Source organism: Camelina sativa, chromosome 11 (assembly GCF_000633955.1).
Source record: "Camelina sativa cultivar DH55 chromosome 11, Cs, whole genome shotgun sequence".
NCBI lineage: Eukaryota > Viridiplantae > Streptophyta > Magnoliopsida > Brassicales > Brassicaceae > Camelina > Camelina sativa.
This window is the reverse complement of record NC_025695.1, coordinates 1,127,470-1,153,492: the sequence shown is the minus strand read 5'-3', so window position 1 is coordinate 1,153,492 and position 26,023 is coordinate 1,127,470. Positions and strand designations below refer to the sequence as shown.

General features: G+C 37.9%; 9 protein-coding genes across 12 annotated transcripts; 5 read left to right on the top strand and 4 right to left on the bottom strand.

The window, feature by feature from the left end:
- LOC104720960 (cinnamyl alcohol dehydrogenase 8-like) lies at positions 70-1,257 on the top strand (the record flags this gene model as incomplete). Its single annotated transcript, XM_019231724.1, has 2 exons — positions 70-799; positions 927-1,257. Coding segments are annotated over 2 exons (942 nt in total), but the record flags the coding sequence as incomplete, so codon positions are not given.
- LOC104720959 (dof zinc finger protein DOF4.7-like) lies at positions 2,366-3,356 on the top strand. Its single transcript, XM_010438858.2, has one exon. The coding sequence runs from the start codon at positions 2,384-2,386 to the stop codon at positions 3,209-3,211; it is 828 nt and encodes a 275-aa protein (XP_010437160.2). The 5' UTR covers positions 2,366-2,383; the 3' UTR covers positions 3,212-3,356.
- Positions 3,444-5,470, bottom strand: LOC104720958 (pentatricopeptide repeat-containing protein At4g38010-like). 2 transcript variants are annotated; one of them, XM_010438856.2, is made up of 2 exons: positions 4,381-5,470; positions 3,444-4,332 (listed from the first exon to the last, which is right to left on the bottom strand). In XM_010438856.2, exons 1-2 carry the CDS (start codon positions 5,311-5,313, stop codon positions 3,643-3,645), a joined length of 1,623 nt encoding a protein of 540 aa, XP_010437158.1. In that variant the 5' UTR covers positions 5,314-5,470; the 3' UTR covers positions 3,444-3,642. The 2 variants fall into 2 exon arrangements, with proteins under 2 accessions (XP_010437158.1, XP_010437157.1); XM_010438855.2 differs by having other exon boundaries at positions 3,444-5,470.
- On the top strand, positions 5,581-6,997 carry LOC104720955 (uncharacterized tRNA/rRNA methyltransferase YsgA-like). The gene is made up of 3 exons (XM_010438853.2): positions 5,581-5,959; positions 6,089-6,440; positions 6,534-6,997. The coding sequence occupies exons 1-3, from the start codon at positions 5,637-5,639 to the stop codon at positions 6,930-6,932; spliced, it is 1,074 nt and encodes a 357-aa protein (XP_010437155.1). The 5' UTR covers positions 5,581-5,636; the 3' UTR covers positions 6,933-6,997.
- Positions 6,992-11,107, bottom strand: LOC104720957 (rhamnogalacturonate lyase-like). Its single transcript, XM_010438854.1, has 13 exons — positions 11,004-11,107; positions 10,540-10,606; positions 10,335-10,450; positions 10,176-10,229; positions 9,365-9,598; positions 9,115-9,262; positions 8,832-9,002; positions 8,584-8,736; positions 8,389-8,495; positions 8,207-8,285; positions 7,807-8,102; positions 7,608-7,724; positions 6,992-7,521 (listed from the first exon to the last, which is right to left on the bottom strand). Exons 1-13 carry the CDS (start codon positions 11,087-11,089, stop codon positions 7,158-7,160), a joined length of 1,992 nt encoding a protein of 663 aa, XP_010437156.1. The 5' UTR covers positions 11,090-11,107; the 3' UTR covers positions 6,992-7,157.
- Positions 11,992-14,212, top strand: LOC104720953 (probable glycosyltransferase At5g03795). Its single transcript, XM_010438851.1, has 5 exons — positions 11,992-12,566; positions 12,645-12,931; positions 13,311-13,543; positions 13,651-13,808; positions 13,925-14,212. The coding sequence occupies exons 1-5, from the start codon at positions 12,063-12,065 to the stop codon at positions 14,024-14,026; spliced, it is 1,284 nt and encodes a 427-aa protein (XP_010437153.1). The 5' UTR covers positions 11,992-12,062; the 3' UTR covers positions 14,027-14,212.
- Positions 14,157-17,542, bottom strand: LOC104720954 (nucleobase-ascorbate transporter 11). Its single transcript, XM_010438852.2, has 10 exons — positions 16,774-17,542; positions 16,576-16,673; positions 16,312-16,482; positions 16,116-16,216; positions 15,892-16,027; positions 15,756-15,806; positions 15,375-15,662; positions 15,048-15,282; positions 14,679-14,959; positions 14,157-14,597 (listed from the first exon to the last, which is right to left on the bottom strand). The coding sequence occupies exons 1-10, from the start codon at positions 17,309-17,311 to the stop codon at positions 14,385-14,387; spliced, it is 2,112 nt and encodes a 703-aa protein (XP_010437154.1). The 5' UTR covers positions 17,312-17,542; the 3' UTR covers positions 14,157-14,384.
- Positions 17,880-20,022, bottom strand: LOC104720952. Of its 2 annotated transcripts, none has more exons than XM_010438850.2 (2): positions 19,186-20,022; positions 17,880-18,609 (listed from the first exon to the last, which is right to left on the bottom strand). In XM_010438850.2, the coding sequence occupies exons 1-2, from the start codon at positions 19,583-19,585 to the stop codon at positions 18,560-18,562; spliced, it is 450 nt and encodes a 149-aa protein (XP_010437152.1). In that variant the 5' UTR covers positions 19,586-20,022; the 3' UTR covers positions 17,880-18,559. The 2 variants fall into 2 exon arrangements, with proteins under 2 accessions (XP_010437152.1, XP_010437151.1); XM_010438849.2 differs by lacking the exon at positions 17,880-18,609 and adding an exon at positions 18,809-18,946.
- On the top strand, positions 21,347-25,259 carry LOC104727507 (uncharacterized protein At4g38062-like). Of its 2 annotated transcripts, none has more exons than XM_019232306.1 (2): positions 21,347-21,690; positions 21,952-25,259. In XM_019232306.1, exon 2 carries the CDS (start codon positions 21,952-21,954, stop codon positions 25,108-25,110), a length of 3,159 nt encoding a protein of 1,052 aa, XP_019087851.1. In that variant the 5' UTR covers positions 21,347-21,690; the 3' UTR covers positions 25,111-25,259. The 2 variants fall into 2 exon arrangements, with proteins under 2 accessions (XP_019087851.1, XP_019087850.1); XM_019232305.1 differs by having other exon boundaries at positions 21,947-25,259.

Below are 26,023 nucleotides of genomic sequence, written 5' to 3'. Positions count from 1 at the left end.
AATTCATGTTCATTGAAGTTAATCTCTCAACTATGTCCGGTTTGATTATTATTTTGATAAATCTTTCCAAGTGAATTAAATTCTTTTTTTGCTCTAACGCTGATATTAAATCCGAATGTTAAATTTTTCAGGCATGAGATCGTCGGCGTGGTGACTGAAGTTGGAGCCAACGTGACTAAATTCAAAACCGGAGACAACGTCGGAGTTGGGTGCTTGGTCGGCTCGTGCGGGTCATGTGACAACTGCACCGAAGGCATGGAAAACTACTGTCCAAAATTGATCCAAACGTACGGATTCAAGTACTACGACGGCACCATAACATGTGGTGGTTACTCCGACCACATGGTTTGCGACGAAGGTTTCGTCATTCGTATTCCCGACAATCTTCCCATGGACGCTGCCGCGCCGCTACTATGCGCCGGGATCACGGTCTATTCCCCTATGAAGTATCATGGGCTCGACAAACCCGGTATGCACATCGGTGTGGTAGGATTAGGCGGTTTGGGTCATGTAGGAGTGAAATTTGCCAAGGCTATGGGTTGTAAAGTTACGGTTATCAGCACTTCGGAGGGTAAGAGAGACGAGGCGATTAATCGGCTTGGTGCCGATACCTTCTTGGTGAGCCGTGACCCGAAGCAGGTAAAGGATGCAATGGGGACTATGGACGGTATAATTGATACTGTATCTGCGACTCATCCGCTTCTTCCATTGCTCGGTTTGCTGAAGCAAAAGGGAATACTTGTTATGGTTGGTGCACCGGTGAAGCCACTCGAGCTACCTGTCTTGCCTCTCATCTTTGGTAACAAACTAATCCCTATATTAATTTTACATGCATGTGCTAAATTTGTAGTGTTTAGTCAATGAATCGCGAGAATGACATGGATTTTGTGTGTGTGTTGTGGTTATGTTATTTTTTATATATAGAGAGAGGAAGATGGTAGTTGGAAGTTTGATAGGAGGGATAAAAGAGACTCAGGAGATGATGGATATGGCCGCGAAACACAACATCACGGCGGATATTGAGCTTATCTCTGCGGATTATGTCAACACCGCCATGGAGCGGCTTGAGAAGGCCGACGTTAGGTACCGATTTGTGATTGATGTTGCCAACACTTTGAAGCCTTCTCCTAATTTATAAGTCACACTTAACATTAAAATTTCCCCAAAGCTGTTTTTTTATTTCCTTTGTTTGGTTTGTCGTAGTATTTAAGTTTCGTGTTGGTTCCTGGGGAGGTTGTATGACTGTGTGGTATGCTTTAATCAAATTAATGAACTTGAATATTATAGTTTCTCTATATGATAAAATTTTTAGGGTAACCCAAGTATGATCAATTAGTAAATATCTAAGATTTCTATAGATAACACTCGAGTGTGTATCGATGAGATCCTTTAGATGAAAGAATCAAAATCAATTAACTGTGTTAAAATAATCAGTTTATCATTACTCATTAGGCGAGTTCTATCAACCTGATAATAAAATTTTCAAGCTAATGTGTGACAAACTGACAATTAGTTATCTTCATATTTGATGGAAGAGCAATAGAAGTGAAAAGTCAAAGAGGATAATAAATGAATCATACGTACGACTTGTGTTGTTGTGTTGCTTCCAACAAGAGAGGGGAGACAGTGAAGTTCGACTTTGTTCCCAATGCGTAAAGCACTCCACTCCTTGATATGGCTTCCCTTTCTTTACCTCGTACCTTTTACCACTCATCTCTCCTTCACTCTCTAGCTCTTCCCTAGGTCGATCTTATCTTGTCTTGTCTGAATATTACATCATATAATAATATACGAGCATATATATATATATATATCAAGGTTTAGAACTGGATGAATTAATTTAGATATTTAGAATTGGTGAATTTTTCAACTAGAGGAACAGCTTAAATAATTCTTAACAAATACAGAACCCAGTCAACCCACTGCAACAAAACCTGCATATGAATTGAGTGGTGCTCACTGTTAAACCCTTATTAATATATAAAATATGACTAAAACTTTAATCTATATACTGTATATGTTAATTAACCGTATTTAATACTAAAAGAAACTGGCTTGGCCAGAGATACTTCCTTGCCAGAAGATTCAATATTTGGCTATTTCACGATGACGGTCACGCTTTTTTCACCTAGCTATACGATTAATGCTAACGCCTACGTATCCATGGCGATATGCAACAACTACAAGTTGAATAACACATACTTATATAACTAGCCAGATACCAATTTGATATGATATAAAAAAAGAAGAAGAAGAAGAAGAAAAAAACATTTTATTTAGAATATGCACATTCGGTTTAATACCTAAATTAAAATATACATATGTATACAATAAGCGTGCAAGCATATATTTTATATACGTCAATGCGTTCATATATATACATATGAAGATTCATAGAAATCACAAGAACCAATCTCCCCTCTCTTGCCCCCATATTACACCATCCCTCTTGCCCCATATCATGATGACGTCATCCCATCAGAGCAACACCTCCAGCTTCAAACCACGGAGGATCAAGACTATGACGAAGCCACCACGTCAGATCAATAACAAAGAACCGTCGTCTCCGGCGACGACGCAGCCGGTCCTGAAGTGTCCGAGATGTGATTCAGTCAACACCAAATTCTGCTACTACAACAACTACAGCTTGTCTCAGCCACGTCACTACTGCAAGAACTGTCGCCGTTACTGGACACGCGGAGGCGCCCTCCGTAACGTCCCCGTCGGTGGCTCAACCCGAAACAAGAACAAGCCTTGCAGCCTCCACGTCATCTCTTCTCCTCCTCTGTTCTCGAACGTGACTACGTCATCGTCTTCTCGAGAGCTAGTAAGAAACCATCCTTCCACGACGACGATGATGATGATGAGTTCCGGTGGATTCTCCGGCTACATGTTTCCGTTGGATCCTAACTTCAACCTTGCGTCTTCTTCTTCTATCGAGTCTTTGAGTTCTTTCAACCAAGATTTGCACCTGAAGCTTCAACAACAGAGACTCATCGCTTCCATGATTCACCAAGATTCTCTCCCGGTTAACGAGAAACCGGTTATGTTTCAGAACGGAGAGTTGATCCCTCCTTCGAAGGATTGGGGTTTCGATAGATCCGCCATGGGAGGAGGAGGAGCAACAAGTGGCAGTCATGGAGATAACGGTGATGGTGAGGGAAATTTGGGGAATTGGTACCATAATGCTAATAATAATGCTATGCTCTAATTATCACTACCAATTACCATTATTAGTCTCTAATATTGTAGCAAGCATGCAGAAGCTATGGATGAAAAAACACTAGTATTAATTTTCCCTTTGTTGTAATTTTTAGCATAATAAATTGCTTAATTATTTCCAAGTTAGAAAAAAATGGAACTTTTGATTTTTTTTAATCATTCTTGAGGAAACAATAAATTATCAATCGCTGAATCAAGAATCATGTAGCATGTAAACTGCATAGATATTATAATTATAATAATATTATATACACATATAATAAGGTGAAGAAGCGAGAGGAACGTGAAGTAGAAGAGGACAAGTTCAGCTTTAGGCAGAGACATGCGAGAAACTCATGAACTCCTCTCTTATGTTTGTCAGACATTCTCATATATGATTGAATGATGATCATTGTCATACATACATACATCATCATTGTTCTATGCTATGAACTTCTCTATAGAACTTGATCCTGGAACCTTCGAGATACCTTTTACCTTCATCAACCTCCTAATTCTTGAAACATCATCCCATCTTTTATTAGCAGCAAAAATATTAGACAGAAGCACATACACACCACTATCTTCAACCTCCATCTCTAAAAAACTATCCAATATATCTTTAGGAAGCTCCATTAATGTCCCTTTACTCTTACAAGCACTAAGAATAGCTCCACATATACGCACATCTGGTTTAACCGGCATTGCTTTAACGATGTCTAGTGCTTCATCTAGCAATCCAGCTCTACAAAGTAAATCAATCAAGCATCCATAATGCTCTAACTTAGGAGATAGATTGTATTCTCTGGTTTTCATCTTATGGAAACATCTTCTACCTTCTTCGACTAAACCAGCGTGGCAACAAGCGTTTAAAACCGCAAGAAAAGTTACCTGGTTCGGCTTAAAACCGAGGTTAACCATTTCTTCGAAATATTGAAGGGATTCATGTCCATGTCCATGGAGAGCTAAACCACCTAACAGAGCATTCCAAGTAGACACATTCTTATTTCTAGTTCCCTTGAAAACCCCCAGAGCTGTTTCGATGTAACCACATTTTGCATACATATCAACAACCGCGGTTCCAATATGTGTATCCCATTTAATTCCAGCGCTTACAACATACTCATGAACCCATCTTCCGTAATCCACAGCTCCTGAGATAGAACACGCTGAGAGAACACTTGTAAGTATATGCCCATCTGGCTTTATACACGAAGACGTTTGCATCCGAGAAAACAATTCAATCGCCTCGTTAGGCCTTTTGCATTGAACCAACCCACTAATCATACTATTCCAAGAAACTTTATCTTTCTTTTGCAATTCACCAAAAACTCTCATTGCATCAGACAATTGCTCACATTTCACATACATATCTATAAGAGCATTACCAGTCTCTAAGCTGATCAAAGACGCCCTTTTTAAAATCAATCCATGGATTCCTTTTCCTAAACTTAAACACCCTACCCTCCCACTCGAGACCAAAGCACAAACATAAGTAGCCAAATTAGCCTCAACATCCATCCTTAAAAACGTATCTAAAGCTTCTTTATACAACCCAGTCCTCGTGAAACCAGTTATAATACCAGTCCACGAAACTACATCTCTCACAGGCATTTCATCGAACACTTCACATGCACTCCCTGAATCTCCGCAAACTCCATATAAATGAACAAGCGAGTTTTGCACGTAGATGTCATCTGAAAAACCCATCTTCGTGACAACTCCATGAATCTGTTTCCCTTCTCCGATCCCTGAAAACTTCCCACAAGCCTTGAAAACTGGAGGAAACGTGAACATGTCCGGTGTAAACCGGTTACTCACAAACGTTCTGTAAACAAGAAACGTCACTCGTGGTTTATCACAGACCGCGTAGCTTGATAAAAGCGTGTTGTATGGAAACGAGGTCAACACAGAACGGATACTGTTGAGAATCACACAGCTGTAAGTTGCAAAATCGGAGGATTTGCCCAGAAAGGTCACGAATTTGTTGACAAATAAGTCATCGCAAAGAATATCACGAGAAATCAATTGAGTCTGTATCTGTTTGAAAACGCGAAGAGTGCTGCATCGGCTGATCAATTCCAGAAGAACTGATTTCTCCGTTAAATGCATCACAAAACTTGGCCGCAATATTAATTAGTGATCAAACAATCACGTATCGGTTTCCTCTGTTAAATCTGCATTTGTAACACGAGTTCGATTCACAAAAAGAACCAAATTTGCGGATTCATAGACGAAGAAGAAGCGAAGATAGAAACAGAGAGGATGATGACGAAGAGAGAGTACCGTTAAAAAAGCATCACTTATTGGGCTTAATTATTTTAATGTATTGGGCTTTTCTACAGAATCTGAAACCGTTAGGCCTTAAGTCATCTTTCTCCGCCTTGGCTTCACCGGAGAAGAAGAAGTAGAAATCGGATTAGTTGCAAACGGCAATGCATTGCGGATGTGCTTTCGTTTCACAATCTGCGTCACCGCGTCTCCCATTTGAATATAAAAGCTCAATTTTAAAGCTTCGAGCTTCATCAGCTCAATTCCCGAGAACCCAGATTCAGATAATAAACCCTTCAGATGAACTTCTTCTTATTAACAACAGTTTAGATAAGTCTCCGGAGAATAGAGTTTCGCTGCCGTCTCATGTGAATTCCATTACCAGCACTTCAAACCCTTTTGTCAAACACTGTCTGAAACTCCGCCAAAGCTCCTCTTATCGCCACGCTCATGGCTCTGTTCTTGTCGTCGGTGCTATCCCAATTAGGTAAATCATCACTGATCTTGTTACTCTCTGTTTCTTGATTACTTAAAGTAGTTTCCTTTTTGTTATTATTTCGTGTTTCCATGTGAATTTGAGTTTGATGGAGATGACTTTTTAATGCACTGTTCACAGGGAAGTGTGTATTTATCAAGAGCATAAGCTAGGTATCACAACTGAAATTGAGTGTCTACTTCTCCACGAGGAAGCTCAGGTTCCTCAAGGATTAGAGTCTCTAAGTATCCGAACTGTTCGAGTAAGTTCTTTGGTTATGAAGAAACTCTCTGGTGTGCAATCTACTGAATCTGTTGAAGCCATTGCCTTGATGAGAATCCCTAGCAGCTTCATTGATCTTAAAGATGATGAAGACATTGTCAAAGACTGCAGTAAATGGTTCCCTTGTGCTCACCGAGTTCTTGTTCTAGACAGCATACAGGACCCGGGGAACCTTGGCACGTTAATCAGATCAGCAATGGCTTTTAATTGGGTATACAAATGATCAGCAGCCTTTCTTCTCAATTCATTTTTTTATCTCTAATGAGAGAATCATCATAATAAATATGGCTAATGTTTATGATAGGATGGTGCATTTCTGCTTCCGGGTTGTTGTGATCCGTTCAATGACAAAGCACTTCGAGCAAGCCGAGGTGCTTCGTTTCAACTGCCTATAGTTTCAGGCAACTGGAACCACCTTAAGCTTCTAGAACGTGAGTTCAAGATGAAGCTATTAGCTGGTCATCCATCAACTACTACTAAGAAACCAAAACCTGTCTCCAGACTTAACCAAGAGTTTGCTCAGTCTGTAGCAGAGAAGCCTTTATGCTTGATTTTAGGTAGTGAAGGGAACGGTTTGTCTCAGCAGTCACGGAAAGTATGCGAGCTTGTGAGCATTCCCATGGCAGGTGAATTTGAATCTCTTAACGTCTCTGTTGCTGGTGGCATTTTCTTGTTCGTGCTTCAATCTTGTTCCGGTTTTTAATACCAAAATATAAAGAAAAACACTTGTGAATCTTATAGTTATGCAAATTAGCAATCATATAAAAAATCTAAATCAAATTTCACAAAAATATATTTAAAAAGAATAGATCAAATTCAGTAAATCCCAAAAACCCCTTTGATCTATATACAACTATAATCTCCTAACGATTGTGTAAAAAAAAAAAAAAAGAAAAAAAGAAAACCAAATCTTTACAACTATATGATTCTAATCTCTAGAAGGCTCTTCTAGACGAATGTAATCATACATAAGACCTTCAAATGGTCCTATTGCTTTAGCTTGTCGAAGATAAATCGTGTTGGTCCCGGTTCTTAGCAACCTTCCAGGGACACTGATGCTATAAAGCCGGTAGATTCCATGGATTCCATGTCTTGCTATAGCATTGTCTTTTCCAATAATACCTGTTGAGAAAAACGGCCACGTGTTCTGGTTATTGATCCAGACTTGTAAATTAGCCCGTGCAGCCGAGGCTAAAGCTAGCTGCAGTGTGTAGCTGCCTCGCCAATTTACGTATGGAAGCTGAAACACGATCTGCCATGTCGTTGGCACGTATGTTAAATCACCGGTTTTCCTGCAGAAGAAGTGAGTTAAAGTTAATGTCTATTCAAGAATTCACTGAAAGTTTCAAACTTTTTGTTTTTTTATGTAACTTCTAACCTTGTGACATGAGCGTAGAACCAGTCTTGGCTATAGTTACTAGCTCCAATTGTGTAGACGAGATCGTGATTTGGATACAACTCTGTGTATCGTTGCCACAATCCGTACTGCCTAAAACTGTGAAACAACCAAACCGGAACACTATCAGACCCAAAACCGGTTTAGCAACAATGTGAACAAGAGGATTTTAGAGACTTACTTGTCAGTTTGGTCTAGGTATGGGTTCATTGTATTCTTGTATGGCTCTGGTACAAAGTATTCTCTGGCGGTTCGATCTGGTACACCAATCTCCCATAACGTTGGACCGTTCCTAGGTGGCTCGTACACAACTCTATCTAGACTAATCTCTGACCCTGCAGCTACGTCAACACGGTTTTGGTATAGAAAGTCCCCGATAAAACCAGGAACCCATCCATACATATTGTATGTTCCCGGTCTGACGTTATCTATCGTGAAGTGACCGGTTTCGTTAGTCTTTGTCCAAAATTGATATCCCTGAAATAAAACGATCAACGATCAATAATACATGTAATCGATAATTCAGTAAGTTTCATTAAAGGTTAAAGAAGAGAGATCAAAGTGTAATAATAACACCAAACCTTAGTATTTGTCTGCCACGAACCAGCTTCTCCTGGCGGTGCTAAACCGACATATGCAGATCCTCCCGACGTCAAGAATCTAAAATTTATTTGTAATAAATATACATTTGTCAAAAAAAAAAGATACCATTAATAAAAAGTATCAATATAAATATTCGATCTGTTTATGCAAATAACTATACCTGTCGTTGACTAGGAGACGACCGGTGACGGTTCCTCTTTCGCGACGAGTAGGAAAGTCAGAGGATGCTACAAAATCGTACGGCCAGGCTTTGACCTCTATTTCGGTCTGAGAAATTAAAATAACTAAAATTAGCGTCTCTTCTTTGTAAATTACGTTAAAAATTAATTGATGAATTAAATAAAATAAAAATAACCTGTCGTTTGGCATCTTCCCATAATGAATCTGGATTGCTGATAGAGTCAGAGTTGACGTAGATAAAAACAGGACCCAAGACTTTTTTCCACGCTTCACCAGTTACGTAATGTGTCTTCATGTCCGCACCAACATAATGACCGCTTATAAAAGTCTGCGTATATTCAAACTGATTTAAGTAACTAGCTAAAAGAATTAATATATACTATACTAAACTTTTGCTGATTAGCTTTGGGTGGATCTCCTTACCGTGAGGGATGTCGGACCGACGTGAGACGTGAGCTCTTGTTTGATCGGTCCACCGGAGCGATATTCGCCGCTTGGTGAGAGGATCCAAAAGCCGACATGAGACTTGGTTGAGATCCAACCGTGCACCTTGTTGTCTTGGATATCACATGTGTATTGGTACTTGTCATCGACCTTAATATCATTCAATTTAACAATCAAAATTAGAGATTTCGGATGCACGAACAAATAAATATATAATACGTACGTGACTTCAAAAGTATGCAAAATACTATAAGCTAAGTACCTGGTTTTTTAACTTGGAGTTATGAGGATGAGTCAATTGTACAGCCTCTTTATAACCAAGAGCCTTGGCATGGCCACGATCGATGTCACGGTCAGCCTCCGTTGGCATTTCTCTTTGCCGGTTATCAGCCACCACCATGTAATGAAATCTACATACACATTTTGTTTGGAGTTAAGATAAACTCTCTATTTTCTATTAAAAAAAAAAAAAAGCAAATAAGAAAACATTGGAATCGTATAATTTAAGATACCTCTCTGGGTTGAGTTTGAAAACGAGTCGAATTAAACCCATGTCGAGTTCTGGCCACTCGGGAAGTCTCTCGAAGATTCCATATGTGTAGAATCCTGAAGTATTTGCACGTATGATATACCTCTTGTCTACGTTTAATGGAATATGAGGATCACCACGCTTCCATGTTCTAGAGAACGAAATCTCCACTTGTTCTTGGGTTTGACTGATGATTCTAAATTTGGTTCCTTCGATTCTGAACCCCCAAAAAAATAACGATTAGATCGATATGTATAAATTAAAAGGATTTAGTCAGTTAGCCACATTTCATATTTCTGTTTGGAAAAAAGAAAAAAAAATTATAAATAAAAAACAATCATCATGAAAACTAATTTATTAAAGAGAAATACCTTATAATAGCACTAAAATAAGTTTTATGGACAATTATAGCACACATTCCATAAATTTCCAAAAATAGCACTATTTTAACACATTAAAATATTTAAAATCAATTTTAAAAATTTTTTTTTTTAGGTTTGGGTTTTCAATTTCACATTTAGGGTATAGTTTTGAAGGGTAAGATTTAGTATTTTGAATTTAGGATTTAATTTTGAATAATTAAGTGGCGTTATTTTTGGAATTTTAGAAATATTGTGGTAAATTTGGAAAAAAAAATTATTTTGGTGCTATTTCTAAAAATCTCCCTTTATTAAACCCTTGTATAAGTTAGATACATGGTCTATAAATGTGAACGTGTGTTTGTGTGTTTGTTTTATTAAATAGTTATTAACTGACAAATCAGACAAAACATAAACTAGACTGTAGTTAATTACCGATCTAAGCCGCCCTGGCGAATGTTTTCTCCTTGCCACATGAGGTCCCAGTACCTACATTAAACCAAACTAATTAATCAGGACAATTTTATGTACTTGCATGACATAAGCTTATAATATTTGATTACTACAATATTAATTTAGTGAAAAAATAATCACCCTCGAGCTCGGAGATGGGGGGATAGAACATTATCGATCCCTTTGTATTTGATCCCAGTTACAAGTCCTTCAGGGCTTGAGAAACTGACTCTGATAATTCCATTGTCCACTACCACCTGAATTAAAAATTATTAGTTCTATATCTACAACTAATAATTCGATTATTGATTAAAAAAAATAACATTGCATATCATCAAATCCATACCTCTCGAGTCCCATGTCTTTTCTTTATCTGCTCCACTGTTAAAGCTCTTGCACTTCCATCTAAGTTCCTGTAGAATTATAATAGTTACCCATAATTAAAGTCAATGCACTGAATTGAAAGCGCTTAGTGTGCATACCTATTTCTTATATTAACTCTTAACGCAAAGAGGGAGAGTAGAATTTTTTTTTCTAATTTAAGAAACTGTAACCTCAAAAACAAGATCGACTCTTACAAGTTAATACACAAATTCAATAACATATATACGTACACACGTTATAGTTCTATGAAAAAACATTCTTCGAACTCACACGAGAATCACAATTGCTAGCAAACAAAAATCAACGAAATATGTATGAGAATTGAGAAGTGAGAAAACATGTGAATTTTTGTGTATACACATATGAACATATGAAACATATGTTTGACTGTATAAAACATATGAAGGAAAAATAAACTAAACTGACCTTGTCGGCTCAGAAAAGGCGATGGGAAGAAGAAACAACAGAAGGAAACAAATAATTAGGGAAGCTATCTTCTTCTGCGAAGCCATCTTCTCTTTCAAAATCTTTAAATCGAAATAATTAATGTAAGAAACTAAGAATAAGATCTTTACTTCTATGCATATTTATAAGCGTGTGTGGTTTGATTTGTTAAACAAAGTCCAAGACTAAACGGGAATAGGTGCACCAAAACCTAACTAGGAGTTACTTTGACTTCTGAGTTCTGACATTAGAAGTCTAATATGACTTGTAACTTGTTTGTAAGATTCATAGAATATTACGTATAAGATTTAGTTTCTGAAATTTCCCTTTTTTTTTTTTTTTTCCTTTTGAAATAAGGAGGTTATAGGTTATAAAACGATGTAACAGAGCATTATAGTGGAAGTTTTCCTAGTGAAAGAATTATGAATTTTTCTACATCGTCTTATGTTGTGCATACACAAAGTTGTAACGTTACATTGATTGCATGAATTAAATAAATAATGTGAGAAACATATATACATAATTTTGCTTCAACAATAGAATATAATGGTCTAGTCGATCCGTGTTATATTTCTAAAATATGATCTAGTCCATAACACATACATGAGCTTGTTTCAAAAAATAAAAATTATAAAATAGCGTTGTCCATAACACACATTTTTGTTTTTAAAAAAACTACCTTAAAAGTATTAACAAATCCTAGACATAATATATATAACTCGTTCTAAAAACATTGGTATTTTGCCACTATAAATATTTCTAATGGCTATTTTAACTTTTCAGAACTCTCGAAAAATTAGTCCAGATTTGAATCTGAGATTTATCGCAATTATAAAGAAAAAACTAGTAAAACAAAAATAAAGGATTAAATACAAAGTATACAACGTATAAATAAGTAAATATTAATTTGATTAATTTTCATTAAAAAGTAATGATAAGCACGTGAGCTCACACAAAAGACAGCTAAAATTGCATAAAGAGGGTTTGCTTGAAATTTGCAATCCAATTAATAGAGAGAGCTTTTTTAGATCCGACCCGACGATGACGATCGTTAAACAGTCGTTGTTCCCCGGCGGCGGATCTTCGCCGTTATGTTCACTCAAAACCTCACTCCTCACCGTCGCTGTTCTCACTTTCGTTTCCCTCTTCTACCTCTCCCTCAATTCCTTGCGCACTTCGCCGCCGTCTCCGGTCGTGGTAACGCCGATTCATGTTCCTCAGACCTTCGCGAAGGAAGACAAGACCGATAACAACGACGACGACGGAACAGCACCGACGACGGGAGAAGAAAATTATTCCGATGTTTATCACTCGCCGGAGTCTTTCCGATTGAATTACGCCGAGATGGAGAAGAGATTCAAGGTTTATATTTATCCCGACGGAGATCCGAACACGTTTTATCAGACGCCGAGGAAAGTGACTGGTAAATATGCTAGTGAGGGTTACTTCTTCCAGAACATTAGAGAGAGTCGATTTCGAACCCTAGATCCAGAAGAGGCTGATCTCTTCTTCATTCCAGTCTCTTGTCACAAGATGCGAGGCAAAGTAAGAGTTTCGTGAAATTAGGATTTAGAAAGATGAAATTTGGGAATTAGCTTCGATTTTGGTGTTTGTTTTTTGCAGGGAACGTCGTATGAAAACATGACTGTGATTGTTCAAGATTATGTTGATGGATTGATAGCTAAGTATCCTTATTGGAATAGAACCTTGGGAGCTGATCACTTCTTTGTCACCTGTCACGATGTTGGTGTGAGAGCATTCGAGGGATCTCGGCTTCTGATTAAGAATACAATTAGGGTTGTGTGCTCACCGAGCTACAATGTTGGTTTTATTCCTCACAAAGATGTTGCTTTGCCTCAAGTTCTTCAGCCTTTTGCTCTCCCTGCCGGTGGGAATGATGTTGAGAATCGGTAAACTAAGCCTCCTTAGTCTTTTTTTTTTTGCATTCAGCTGTCAGGAGATAAGTATTGCTGATTCCGAAGTTTTTTTCTGCCTGTGTTTGTTAGATACATCCAGTAATTAACCATAAGTCCTCTCTCTTCGATTAGGTAGCTCTGTAAATGTTCAAAGTTTATATAGCTTTGCTGTTTACTTCCCCTCGGATACAAGTAATTTAGATTGGCTGGATCTTGTGATCGGCCAGAGGCTTTTCAAGGTTCTTAAACTAGTTAGATCGTGGAGTTGTATTTGTTGGCTCGTTTTCTTATCATTCTTTTATGTCAATCTGGAGCTTGATTTTAACAGTTGCATCCTAAATATTACTAATACTGTTGAACGGTGGTGTTACAGGACAACCCTTGGTTTTTGGGCTGGTCATCGGAATTCCAAGATACGGGTAATACTTGCCCGTGTGTGGGAAAACGACACAGAGCTTGATATTTCAAACAACAGAATTAACAGGGCGACAGGGCATTTAGTGTATCAGAAGAGATTTTACAGGACTAAATTCTGCATATGCCCTGGCGGTTCTCAAGTCAACAGCGCTCGTATAACTGACTCGATCCATTATGGATGTATCCCTGGTACATGTTCTTATACTCTTTCTGCACTCATCAGAACACTATACCTTTAAAGAACCTGAAATAATAATGCATCTTGTTATTTCTGTCGGCGTTTTATCTTTGGACAGTCATATTATCAGACTACTACGACCTCCCTTTCAACGACATCCTGGATTGGCGAAAATTTGCGGTTGTACTCAGAGAGCGAGATGTCTATAACCTTAAGCAGATCCTCAAGAACATACCTCAATCTGAGTTTGTTACGTTACATAACAACTTGGTGAAGGTAAAATTCTCACCCTTTTCTTCAATTTTGTATACAAAGTGAGCTCATGAAGACAGCTAATTAGTCTTGTTAAAGTGAGATCATCAAGACAACTGATTAGTCTTGTTGTTGTGCAGGTGCAGAAGCATTTTCAGTGGAACACACCTCCTGTCAAATTTGACGCATTTCACATGATCATGTATGAACTATGGTTACGCCACCATGTCATCAAGTACTGATGGAAGACTTTTTTTTTTTTTTTGTTCTTTTTCTTTCTTTTCTTCAACCGCATAGGTACAGTTCAAAGCAAAAAAAAAAAAAGCTAGCATGTACACCTCTTGTAAGTTTTAATATCATAGCTTATAACAGTAACACGGAACAACAACATTTCATTCTTTGAGAAAAAAATTCATTATTTTTGTGTATGTATACTCTCTGTTCCATCCTGTGGGTTAGTCAGTTTCTTTATTCTGAACATACGCAAAAACACTGGAGGGGCTATCACTATGACGTGACGTTGCTAGAGAAAAATGATTTTCACCCACAAACCTGCAATAAGCTATTGAACAACTGATATTAGTGCTGAAACATCTCTACTTAACAACATCTGCAACCAAAAATCTGAGCAAATTTTCTTGGCAATGAGTAATCAGCTTGCATCTCAGGGTCCATCTTCATGTCCTCGACTCTTGTCCACGCATAAACACCTCGCTCTTCCTTACTACCCGGTACAGTGTTGTCCAGTATGAAAGCGACTAGAAAGGTTACAACCATATTCAGAGATAGCACCGCGTTCATGGCAAAATCAAGCTGCAGTTTGCATAAGAAGAGAGTTGGTCGTCCATTGTCCAAGAAAATGCTAATCAAGGCAACGAAAGGAATGTGGCTTACTTGCTCGATACCCGTTTGGAATGGTCCGCTTGACGCGGCTCCAAAAGGCAGGTAATAGCTTGGTAGTATTAGACTGGATAGCGGCTGGTACTGCTGGAAGTAAGCAGGTATGGATAACCCAAGAAACAGTGAGACTCCAACTATTGTTATGTTCCTAAAGCTTGCTGTTTGTGTATACCGTAGATTCGATAGACCTAGAGCCACTGTAAGTGCCCACATAAAGCATAATACAGAAGCAGCCAAAGCCTGTGGTATTGAAGCAAGAATCGCGCCTATTTTTCCTGTCAAATTTAAAGAAAATTACACAAAATGGAGTAAAAGGTGTGACAAAGATTTTACACTTTGGATCATTCATTGGATGATGCTTACCTAAAAATGACAATACTATCAAGAACATAGCTCCGATCGTCAAAGCTCTTCGACTAGCCACCTTGGTGATGTTGATGGTATGAATATTTTCAGTTAAAGTGGTTGATCCGGTTCCTGAACCCCAGATCCCAGCCAATAAACTGCAAAAACCTTCTAATGCAATACCTCTACTGACAATTCCCCGGGTTGGACGCTTAGCATTCACTAACATAGACGCAGAATGATATGTTCCAACCTACACAAGTGCACCATCTCCAACATTTTAGAAGCAAGATCACACCTTTAAGGGAAAAAAAACAGGAATGGCAACAAGGAAAGAGTACCTACCGAATCCACAGATGCAACCAAAGACACAAAGATCATAATGATAGAAGTTCTCATGTGAAAATTTGGGAATCCCCATTGAAATGGATAAGGGATTCTGAGCCAAGAAGCAGTTCTCCAAGCATTTGAAGCATCTGTTCTGCAATGCTTCATAGTATATGCATGCTTCTTACACTCATTTATCAATATGTTAGAGCTCGGTATGTCAGCGTTGCAGCCTCTGTAGTCATATGCCCCACCAACAGTTAAAAAGAATGCATATGTCCATATGATCAGAGCACTCAGTGGCACCTGACAACATATGATAGCAAAAACAAAGGCCTGATTCCTCGAAAAAAGGTTTACTATTTGAAACTTCAAGTTAACAAAGGACAAACTACATACCGCGTAAATCCGGAATAAGCGATGCCCGAAGAGTGAAACTCCACGGAGATACTGAAACGTAGTTAAGATTAAAATCAGTGCTTTACCAAAGAGATTGAGACATGCGTCTACTATTCAAGCTGAGACAGTTTCTTACCAATGTGAAAATGAGAAGCAAAAGTATCAATGGAACGCTGATCTCAACACAAGTACCGGCTTGTGGAAATCCATAGCTAAAGAATGCTAATCCCACTGCAGCTACAGTTGGAGCTACTACGACAGGATTAATACATCTGAAAAAATAGAGTTTTAAGAAGAAAATGTTGTATCTGTTAAGGTCTATATAACTAAACCAAGAAACTTCGGTGTTTCTTGAGTTACCTAAGAAGAAGAGACATGAGACCACCGAATCCCAATATGCATTGGAATAATGAACCAACAATTATAGCCCCCTGTAGTTCTCTCATTGTGTCCCGAAATTTCTGCGCGAAATAAAAAAAAAAAAACACCAGTTTCATCGCAAAAAGTTCCCAAGAACTCAAAACGCTCCTATCTGATTTATATTTTGTAAACTTACATGCTCTGTGAGGTTCCTAAACTCCTCAGAGTTAATGACAACTAAAACCGGGGCCAAGTAAACAAAGGAGCTTCCTTGAACCAACGGAAGCCGAGTACCGAAATAAGAGTGAAGTATAGTTGTCACTCCAGTGAGAAGCAGCATCGTTGAAATCACTGCGGCAGTATCTTTCTATCATCATAAAAAAAAAGTCAAATACTAATCAAGAACAAAACAAAGAAGCTTCTCAAGTACGTATCCATGGAAGAAGAAGAAGTAGCTTACATTAGAACCATCCATGGCTGGTACAATGACCAGAGGAATAAACACAAGTGAACCAACAAGTGAGAGATAGTGTTGCAGACCGTAGTAGATAAGTGGAACTGCAGTTCAAATTCAAGAAAATAGAATCTTCCTTTTATTTGATTGACCACAAGTAACACAAAATGTAACCGTTAAAGAAGCTGAGATTGAAAAACTAACCAAATCCAGGATTGTCTCTAAGACCAAACTTGATCAGAATGGGTTTAGGCCATTGTCCATCTTCTGATGATTCTCCACCGCCTGGATAATAAAACCCATTTTCCAAATCCTTATTGAGTTTCCCGCCTTCACACTCCGTCTCCGACGTTGCCTCATTCCGGTTCAGTCTCCTCTCTTCTTCCTCCTCCCTAGAACCGGGTGCAGATCCGGTTACGTGCTCGATTTCGGGTCTACTTCGTCCCAAAATCGGGTCGACCTCGGTTTTATGAGACGACGACCCAGGGAGTGTTTGATTTTGATCTCTACCTTTTTGCAAACCAAAAGCAGAGCTTTCAGTACGAGTACTCGTGCTGGTTTCACCGGAGTAATCGGAGACAAAACCAGATTTTTTGGCCCACGATCTTAAGTCTCTCGGATTCAAATCCTTTCTAGGTAAAAAAGGTTCTACTCTCTTCAAGAATACACCGAACTTTCTCTCGCCACCACTTCCTTTACCCTTGTTACCAGTATCCGGATCCAAACCCGACCCGGAATCCATTGTTTCGAAAAAAATACTCAAAGATTAAGAGAGACTAGAAGAAAAGCTTGTGAAGTAAGCTGAGCTTTTTAAATTCATTCTCCAGCTTCTTCCTCTCCTTCTTCTTCTTCTTCTTCTTCTCTTACTTCCTTTTTTTTTGCCAACTTTTTTGGCTCTCAAGCGAGAAACAGAGAGCGTAACGTTACTTCTCTCTCTTTCTCACTCCTGTCGACATCAGCGGTTTTGTCTCTCTCTACCTCTAATTAATATGACTAAAGTACCCTCATTATGTATTATATTCATGATTAGAGCTCTAATAAAAAAGCTTTGCTTTAAGATTAAGTATTCAACATTAGCAGCTTAATGATAATTTACTACTTATGACGGTGGGGATGCTTGATAACATGGACCCCCTTGCCTGAATCCTCTCAGTCGGTCAGTCCATATTGATGTGTACAAAAACAGAAATTATTGTTCTTACATCAATTGTTCTTCCTATGTTTCTTGACATCATGAATCGATCCAAAGCAAAGCATAATAATGTCTCTTACTGATTAGTCGATTACTAAAAGAATCTGAACATACAAAATTTAGAGAAACTCTTCCTGTATCCCCGATTCCAATATTTATTATACAGAGAATTACAATGGCTTGTCTTATATACAAAAAAGAACAGTCATAGTTAATATTACATACAATCTCCAATCACCTCTATCTCAGTCTTCAGGAGGTTATGATACAGGACAAGATAGATTACAAGAGTATATACATCACTCTTTTTTTATTTTTTTTATTTTTGTATTTACAAGACTTTACAGGAATTTCCCATCTCAATTCAATAAATCCCATTCACACCATCAAATTTGTTCGATCATCTTGATATGATGAACCCCTAGCACTGTCTGTTACTTCCACCAATCCTTTCTTTCCAGGATCTATGTAATTTGCTCTCCACCCTCTTTTTCTTGGATTTTGATCTGTTTTCTGAATGTAACCAATCAATCTTAATATGGTGAACCCTCAAGGCTAAAGCTGCTTCTTCTTCTCCATAGCTTTTCCAATCCCACATCAATGTATGCAAATACCCATCATCTTAAATCTAAACCATAAAACTACTTGTGTTTTTTTTTTTTCGTTCTCTCTTTTTCTTTTCCCTTTTTTCTCCTTTTTTTTTTTTTGAGTTTTCAGGATTAATGTAGACACTAAAATGAGAGCGAAATAGAGAAACTAAAACTAGTACTAACTAAACTACAAGGGAAAGGGACCTGGTCAAAGGTTCTGCAGAGATGAAAGCCATTGTTCCATGTAATTCTTCCCATCTGCACATTTTGATAAGCAGCAGAAAATCAAACTGAATCAGAAAAGTTTGACCTTTGGATTATAGAATAAAAAATATTGAAACATCAAACTACAAAGACTGTGGATCATTCATGGCTTTTGGGGGATCACAAATATCAACAGCAAGCAAGATCAAACACCAAAGCATAAGCATTATCTAATCTATCAAATCCTAGGAGNTCAGGATTAACGTAGACACCACCAAAATGAGAGCGAATTAGAGAAACTAAAACTAGTACTAACTAAACTACAAGGGAAAGGGACCTGGTCAAAGGTTCTGCAGAGAAGAAAGCCATTGCTCCATGTAATTCTTCCCATCTGCACATTTTGATAAGCAGCAGAACATCAAACTGAATCAGAAAAGTTTGAAATAAAAATGTTGAAACATCAAACTTCAAAGACTGTGGATCATTCATGGCTTTTGGGGGATCAAACATCAACAGCAAGCAAGATCAAGCACCAAACATAAGCATTATCTAATCTATCAATCCTAGGAGAATAGTAGCGAAGGAAAAACCAAACAAAGAGCACAAATCAGGGGGGGTGATCAAACATACCAGGAGGCAAACCGCTGGGGAGATTCTTGACAGCACTGAGGAGCTGGTTATTAGTATTACTAGAGGCTTCGACAAGAGCTCTGTAACAAGGAACCAGCACTAAGAAGCCACCATCATCTGCTTCATCATCACTTTGGAAATCAGGTCCATGAGGCTCAGTCCATCCAACAGACCATTCAGGTCCATCACCAGCAAGAGCAACAGATTCAGAGCCAGACGAACCAAAGCTCTCAACTTCTTGAAGATCCTTTCTTTTATTATTATTAATATTAGCAGCTCGAGTTATCATCTTTGTAGAAGGAGGAGGAGGAGGAAACTTAAGAGCTTCAGGTTCTTTGTCTTTTCTACCTCCTCTTAATATCCACCATGGCCAACTACTTGGGATCGGTCTCTTCATCATTTCAAGAATCGGATTGTTTTCTCCACCATTTAAATCTGGTGAAACGATCCCAGAAACCAAACAATATTGAATACCTTTTTTATTATTATTTATAAATCAACCTAATTCAGTTCTAAAAAATCAATTAAACAGTTTAAAGAATGAACAAAATCTTTAAAAAAAATCCTCACAATTAGAATGAAATTTGATAAAAGAAAAAAAAAAAAAGATTAAATTTTGTTAAATCTCTTAGCTAAAGATTTAAGCTTTCACCACCATTGAAACCCCGGAGAAACAAAGAATGTTTCACCCGGATTTGGAAAGATTATGTATATGAAGAAGATGAAGAAGAAGAAGAACCCTAGAATTTGTAGATTTTNAAAAAAAAAAAAAAAAAGTGTTAATGGATCAGAAAGCAGAGAAACCCTAAAATTATCTATCGTCTCCTTCCATCATCTCTCTTAGGGCATGATTACTAAGGGTTACTCATGAAATTACTTTAAATAAAAAAATAATAAAAAGAAGAGAGAGAAAAGAAATCAGGAGTAATCGATCCTTGCTGGAGGACTGGGGGAACCGTTTCTCAGAATTAAATAGAAATGTGTCACTTACTTATTGGTACACCTATTAAAAAATGAATATATATAATAATTTCTTTTTTTTTAATTTTCTGAGAAATTTTCATCCGTTTCTCGAGTAAAAATGGTCTTATCCCCCACCTTTCTTCTACTCAAGTCGTCTTCGTCTGCTTCAATTTATATAAATCTCTTCAATCTTTTGGATTTAGTTTAGATCCAACGGCCACAAATTCTCTACCCAATCATTATTAAACTACAATTTTTTTTTTTTTTTTTAAATATACTATTTTGATTGATTGATTGATAGTAAAAAGATTTGTTCTATTAAATTTTAAAGTAGAGAAGAAGAAGGAGACGAGTTCTTATCCAACCGTTGATTTAATGACAAGTGGCTCCTTACAACCGTACAAAAATTGATGATGAATGATGATGTTTGTCTTTCTTTTTATATTATCCAATCGTTTTTGCGTGTGTAGGAGGCTTTAGTTACCGACAAGTGGCGTACTCATCTCTGCCTTTTGCTTCTTCTTTCTAACTTAAACTCGCGGAGATTACGAGGATTAATATATCAAATCTTCTTATATGAGTTAAGAGATAAGAAGAAGATGACTTTATAGTTTATATATAGTACTGCTTGTTTTGATGAACGTTCTAGAAATATTGCTGTGATTGATTATGCCTTTGACCACACAATTTGATTTCGCTTTCGCTTCTTTGTAATTATATAACGTGGGAACTAATCTTATCAAAACTGGAATCTCTCTAGATTAGTTTAACTGGTCCAGGAGAATCTTCCATATTTCAATACAAAACAAATATTAATTAAGATATATTCATAATTCGTTGACAAATGATATGTAGTATATAATTCATGGGCTGGGGATGATCTCATAATTAGTAAAAAAAAAACGCGATTGTGTGAAATTGTGTTCACGTACGTACGGGTCAACTTTGTAAGGAAAATGAAATCCAAAAAATTGTCATCGTCGTTTAACTGATTTGGTTTTTGTATAAAACGTTACACTATATATATATATATATATATATAATATACAAGAAAACAAAAATAGGTCAAAATCTCTCAATACATAACGTTGACGTATGTATATAGGAATAAAATACATGTGCACGTAAACGTAACGGATCCTTGACAAGTTTTATCAATAATAACGTGGAAATTGCAGTAAACATCATCCTCTTTACTACTTGCTCACGAATTGTTCGCAATGACGTTGTTTATTTAGGCTAGTAAGGAATGGGCCAAAGACAAAAGAAATTATAAATGGGCCAGGGGATTTATAAAAGCCCATAATATTGAACGGAAGTTAACTAACGGCGTTAAAACTTCGATCTCGGTTTTTTAAATTTTTTTTTAAAAAAAAAAGGAGTTTTCCCCTTTTCTTCTCCAACGGCTCCTTCATTCCTTTGGATCGTCTCTCAGTTCGTTTCTTCTCTTTTTTTTTTTTGTCTCCTTCCCATTTTCTCGCAGATCGATCGATTCATTGATGAAATCTCTGTTTTGAAGATTCAATAGTTTCCGAGATTCAGGTACTTTTATTTTTTTTTTAGATTTGTTTCCCTAATTTTTGAGTTGAGTGTGTCATCAAATTAGGGTTTGATATATCCTTCTTCGGAAATTCGAGAGATTAGCTGATATATAAAGGAATCCTTCTTTAGGTTCTAAGATGTCGCGATTTTAGTCGCAGCGTTTTCGAGGATCTGACTATTTTTCTTGTTTTCCCTCTAGATCTGTAGATTTGACTGTTTGTTGTTTATTTGGTTTTAAACTGTGTGTTGTATGTAGTAAAGATGGAGAAGAAGGTTTGTGAAGAGCTTGATGAAGTGAAAGCCGCGAATGAGAAGCTTAGTATTGACTATAGAAACAAAACGGAGCTTCTTGAAAATCTAAACAAGGTCCACAAGGAACAATTAGCTGAGATTCGAGAGGCGAGATTGGTTAACGAGAAGCAGTGTTTTGAAATCGAGGAGAAGACAAGACTTGTTTCTGAGTTGGAGCGAGCAAAAGAGGATCTGCAACGTTGTTTGAGAGAGAAAGACTCTGTTCTCAAGCTTGTGAATGTTGCTAATGATAAGCTTAGAGCTAAAGGGCAAGATAAGTACCGGGAGTTCCAAGAGGAGAAGCGGAGTATGATGTCTGCTTTGGATGAAGCTACTGAGAAGAACATTGATCTGGAGCAGAGAAACAATGTCTACAGGGCTGAGATTGAGGGGCTCAAAGGGCTTTTAGGTGCAGCCGAGAAGAAAAGGATTCAAGTTGAGAAAACTGTTGAAGCTATGAAAGAAACTAGAGGGAGAGATGATGTGGTGATTAAAGTGGAAGAAGAGAAGACTCAAGTAGAAGAGAAGCTCAAGTGGAAGAAGGAGCAGTTCAAGCATCTTGAGGAAGCATATGAGAAGCTTCAAAATCTGTTCAGGGATAGCAAGAAAGAGTGGGAGGAAGATAAATCAACGCTTCTGGAAGATATCTACTCTCTTCAGACCAAACTAGATTCAGTAACTAGAATCTCAGAGGATCTTCAGAAGAAGTTGCAGATGTGTAACTCTGCGCTGACACAAGAAGAGACCAGAAGAAAACATCTTGAAATCCAAGTTTCAGAATTCAAAACCAGATACGAAGATGCTTTTGCAGAGTACCAAGACGCTAGAACACAACTTGATCATTTGGCTGGCAAAAGAGATGAGGAAGTTGCAGAGTTGAGACAATCCTTGAGCATGAAGGAGACGTATCTTAAAGAGATGAAGTATGAGAATGGAAAACTGGAACAAGAAAACCACGAGTTGCTTGGTTCATTGAAAGAACTCCAGGAAGCTACTATTCAGGGATCAGGAAGTTCTGCATTATCGAAACTGAAAAACAAGTTTCGGAACTTGGAAAACATTCATAAGACCTGTTCAGCTAACTTGAGAAGCAAAGAAGCTGAATGGAGTTCTCGACTGGAGAAGATGGCAGAAGACAAAAATGATCTTCAGTTGCGGTTGCAAAGCAAGGAGGCAGCACTGAAAGATGTCGAGTTGGAACTTGAAAACTGTCACTCTTCTGCAGCTAAAATGAGACTACAGCATGAAGAGGTCTCGGTTATGTATCTAGTACTAAGTAGAACAGTCTCCGAGGCTCAGTCAAGGCTTGCAAATGTTGAGGATGAACAAATCAAGGATGAGAAAAGAGAAGAAAAGAGCTATTCCCTATTGATGGAGCAGCTAGATCAAAAGAATGCTGCGCTGGCCAAGGCGCATCTAGAGATTGAAGAAGAATGGGAAAGGGTCGCATGCTTACTGAAAAGAATAGACATGCTGGATCTTTTTGAAGATCAGAATATTCAGATGGAAAAAGAAGTAGAGAGGTACAAAGCAATGGTTGAGGAATCCTCTAGATTCCAAACACAGATGAAACAAAAACTAAAAGAGGCTGAAAATGATTATGAAGAGAAACTTCTACAAGTCTGTGATGCACTGGACAACACAAACTCAGATCTCGTTGCAGAACGTGAGAAAGTGGTGGCTTTAACAAGGCAGATTGAGTCCTTTGGTTTTGTCAAAGAGAAGAATTTAGTGTTGGAAAAAGAAATTCAGAAGTATAAGGAGATGCTTGAGGAATCACACAAGTGTCGGGTGCTTTTAGAGGAGCAGATTTCGCAGCTTGAAAGTGATTCCAAGGAGAATATTAGAGAACTCTGCAGCAAGGTGGACATTGCCTATGCCAAGTTGGCAGAAGAGGTTGAGAAGACTGCCTCATTGGTTAAAAAAAGTGAGGCCATTGATCTAAACGAAGAGCATAGGCAACAAGAGCTTGATAAATACAAGGAGAGGCTCGAGAAGTCTACCAAAAGTCAACTTCTCTTGCAAGAGAAAGTCGTAGAGGTGGAGAACGACTCGAAACGGAAACTTGCTGACGTTTCTGAGGCCCTAGAAACAGCAAATTCTGAATTATCTGATAAAACCTCTGAAGTGTACCAGATTGAATTCCAATTGTGGATCTGGAAATCTATTGCTAAAAGGCTGAAAGCTGAACTAGAGCAAAACCAGAACCTACGCAAAAGAGTAGAGGCTTCTCTTCTTGAACAGGTTGGAGTTGGAGAAGCCATAATGCGAGAGAGGAATGAGCTTATGCATAAGCTAAAGGCTATCAGCTCTGCAAGATCGTCTGACTCGGAGATAGAAACACTTATGAGGGATAAGGACGATATGTTGGAAAACCTACAAAGAGAGGTAGAGTTGTTGGAACAAGAATCACTTAGAAGGGAGCTTGAGGATGTCGTTATTGCGCATATAGTTACTGAAAGGGAACTGCAGAAAGAGAGAGAGATTTTTGCAGGTGCTTTACAACAGAAAGACCAGGACTTGCGGGAGGTGAAGCATATATTGGAGGGTTCATTCAAGTCTGTATCTTTGCAACTGGAGGAGGAGCAAAACGAGGTTAACATGCTCCACAAAGCATGGGAGAAACTCGCTGCTACGCAGATTCTTACCGCGGTAGAAACTGAATCAAAAAAGATGATGATCATAGAGCTTGAAGGGGAAATCTTTAGTCTCAGCCAGAAAATCAAAACATCAGGTGAATATGCTTCTTGTTTCAGACAAGAAGCAACCAAGTTAGGAGCTGAACTGGAAACTAAGCAGAGAGAGTTGGAAGAAGTAACCACACAAATGCAGGCGATGCTAAAAACCTCAGAAGCGGAAAAGACAGAGCTATTAAAGGAAGTTGCGAGTTTGTCATCAGAAAAACGAAATCTTTTGAGTTTTATCAGCGAAGTAGAGGATGGAATGTTGAAGCTGTGTGATGGAGACACGAAGCTGATGAAAACTTTGGAGAGAGTTACACAATGTTGTGATGAATTTGGTAAAGAGAACAACAATGGCGAAACTATTGGTTCTCCAAGATTGGCAATGAAGCATGACGATGCTGTAATTGAAGAAGAAAGGTCACCTTTTAGACAGCTTAACCATTAGTTTGATTGATTCCACAGAAGAGATAGGGAGGATTTTTTTCTCTCTTAGAAAACTTTGTTTTTAGTGTTGATGTATCTTGAAGCTTTTTAACGAAACCCTTTACGCTGGACAGAGGTTTCGCTCGTGTAATAAACAAACGTGTTAGCTTTTTTTGTTTGCTAATAATGATTCACAAATCCAAAACAACGTTAAATTAAAACTCAATTTTCGATTCATGAAAACCCATCTTTCGTTTTCCTTTGCTAATCTCAGTCATTATATTTGTTAATGTTATCTCCTCTTGAGTTATATTATATACTTAAAAGATTACTAGAGTTATTACAGTATATTCTCGTGTTTATTTCTCATTAATCCCCAATTTATTAGTTATTATTACCCTTTTGGGTATCTTGTCCATATCTTTCTTCTTATAAAACATACAACAAAAAACATTCCCTCCATTGTTCTACTACGCACGTCTCCTTCTCTCTGTGTCGCCATCCATGGTTTTATTTCACCATGTAAGCCTCTCTGTTACTTCCTTCTCTCATCGTCAATCGAAAAATTATTCATCTTTTGTATGTTTTCTTCCTCCTCTGAATCAATCCTTTTCTGTGTTGTGTGTTTAATGCAGTTAGAGCAAGGGATGATGCCTCCGATTTCACGGTGTTCCAAACCAACAGCGTATTCAACAACAATGGGAAGAAATGTTTTCTTCGCAGGTGCAGCCGCAGCCACAAGCAGCAAGCTGTTCTCCAGAGGTTTCTCAGCCACAACAAAGCCAAAATCGAAAACCGAATCAAAAGAAGCTGCTGCAAAGAAACATAGTGATGCAGAGAGAAGAAGACGGCTTAGAATTAACTGCCAATTTGCAACTCTCCGCACTATTCTTCCAAACTTGGTCAAAGTAAGTTTATAGCTCTGCATCCAATTA

Bases quoted from the DNA above. Each gene is read 5' to 3' on its own strand.
- LOC104727507 (XM_019232306.1), top strand. From the start codon at position 21,952: ATGGAGAAGAAGGTTTGTGAAGAGCTTGATGAAGTGAAAGCCGCGAAT.
- LOC104720957 (XM_010438854.1), bottom strand. From the start codon at position 11,089: ATGGCTTCGCAGAAGAAGATAGCTTCCCTAATTATTTGTTTCCTTCTG. The intron at 8,103-8,206 runs GTTTGGTGTTAT...GTTTTATTTCAG, and splicing joins CGTGGCAGACAAATACTAAG to GGATATCAATTTTGGACAAA. The intron at 7,522-7,607 runs GTTAGAAGTTAC...CTTCTTCTGCAG, and splicing joins TTCTACGCTCATGTCACAAG to GAAAACCGGTGATTTAACAT.
- LOC104720954 (XM_010438852.2), bottom strand. From the start codon at position 17,311: ATGGATTCCGGGTCGGGTTTGGATCCGGATACTGGTAACAAGGGTAAA. The intron at 16,028-16,115 runs GTAACTCAAGAA...CTATTTTTTCAG, and splicing joins CTCATGTCTCTTCTTCTTAG to ATGTATTAATCCTGTCGTAG. The intron at 15,663-15,755 runs GTATGTAGTTTG...ATATGTTGTCAG, and splicing joins GCTTATTCCGGATTTACGCG to GTGCCACTGAGTGCTCTGAT.
- LOC104720955 (XM_010438853.2), top strand. From the start codon at position 5,637: ATGCATTGCGGATGTGCTTTCGTTTCACAATCTGCGTCACCGCGTCTC. The intron at 5,960-6,088 runs GTAAATCATCAC...CACTGTTCACAG, and splicing joins GTCGGTGCTATCCCAATTAG to GGAAGTGTGTATTTATCAAG. The intron at 6,441-6,533 runs GTATACAAATGA...TGTTTATGATAG, and splicing joins CAGCAATGGCTTTTAATTGG to GATGGTGCATTTCTGCTTCC.
- LOC104720958 (XM_010438855.2), bottom strand. From the start codon at position 5,313: ATGCATTTAACGGAGAAATCAGTTCTTCTGGAATTGATCAGCCGATGC.
- LOC104720959 (XM_010438858.2), top strand. From the start codon at position 2,384: ATGAAGATTCATAGAAATCACAAGAACCAATCTCCCCTCTCTTGCCCC.
- LOC104720953 (XM_010438851.1), top strand. From the start codon at position 12,063: ATGACGATCGTTAAACAGTCGTTGTTCCCCGGCGGCGGATCTTCGCCG. The intron at 12,932-13,310 runs GTAAACTAAGCC...GTGGTGTTACAG, and splicing joins GGGAATGATGTTGAGAATCG to GACAACCCTTGGTTTTTGGG. The intron at 13,544-13,650 runs GTACATGTTCTT...ATCTTTGGACAG, and splicing joins CCATTATGGATGTATCCCTG to TCATATTATCAGACTACTAC.
- LOC104720952 (XM_010438850.2), bottom strand. From the start codon at position 19,585: ATGATGAAGAGACCGATCCCAAGTAGTTGGCCATGGTGGATATTAAGA. The intron at 18,610-19,185 runs GTATGTTTGATC...CAAAATGTGCAG, and splicing joins CCCCAGCGGTTTGCCTCCTG to ATGGGAAGAATTACATGGAA.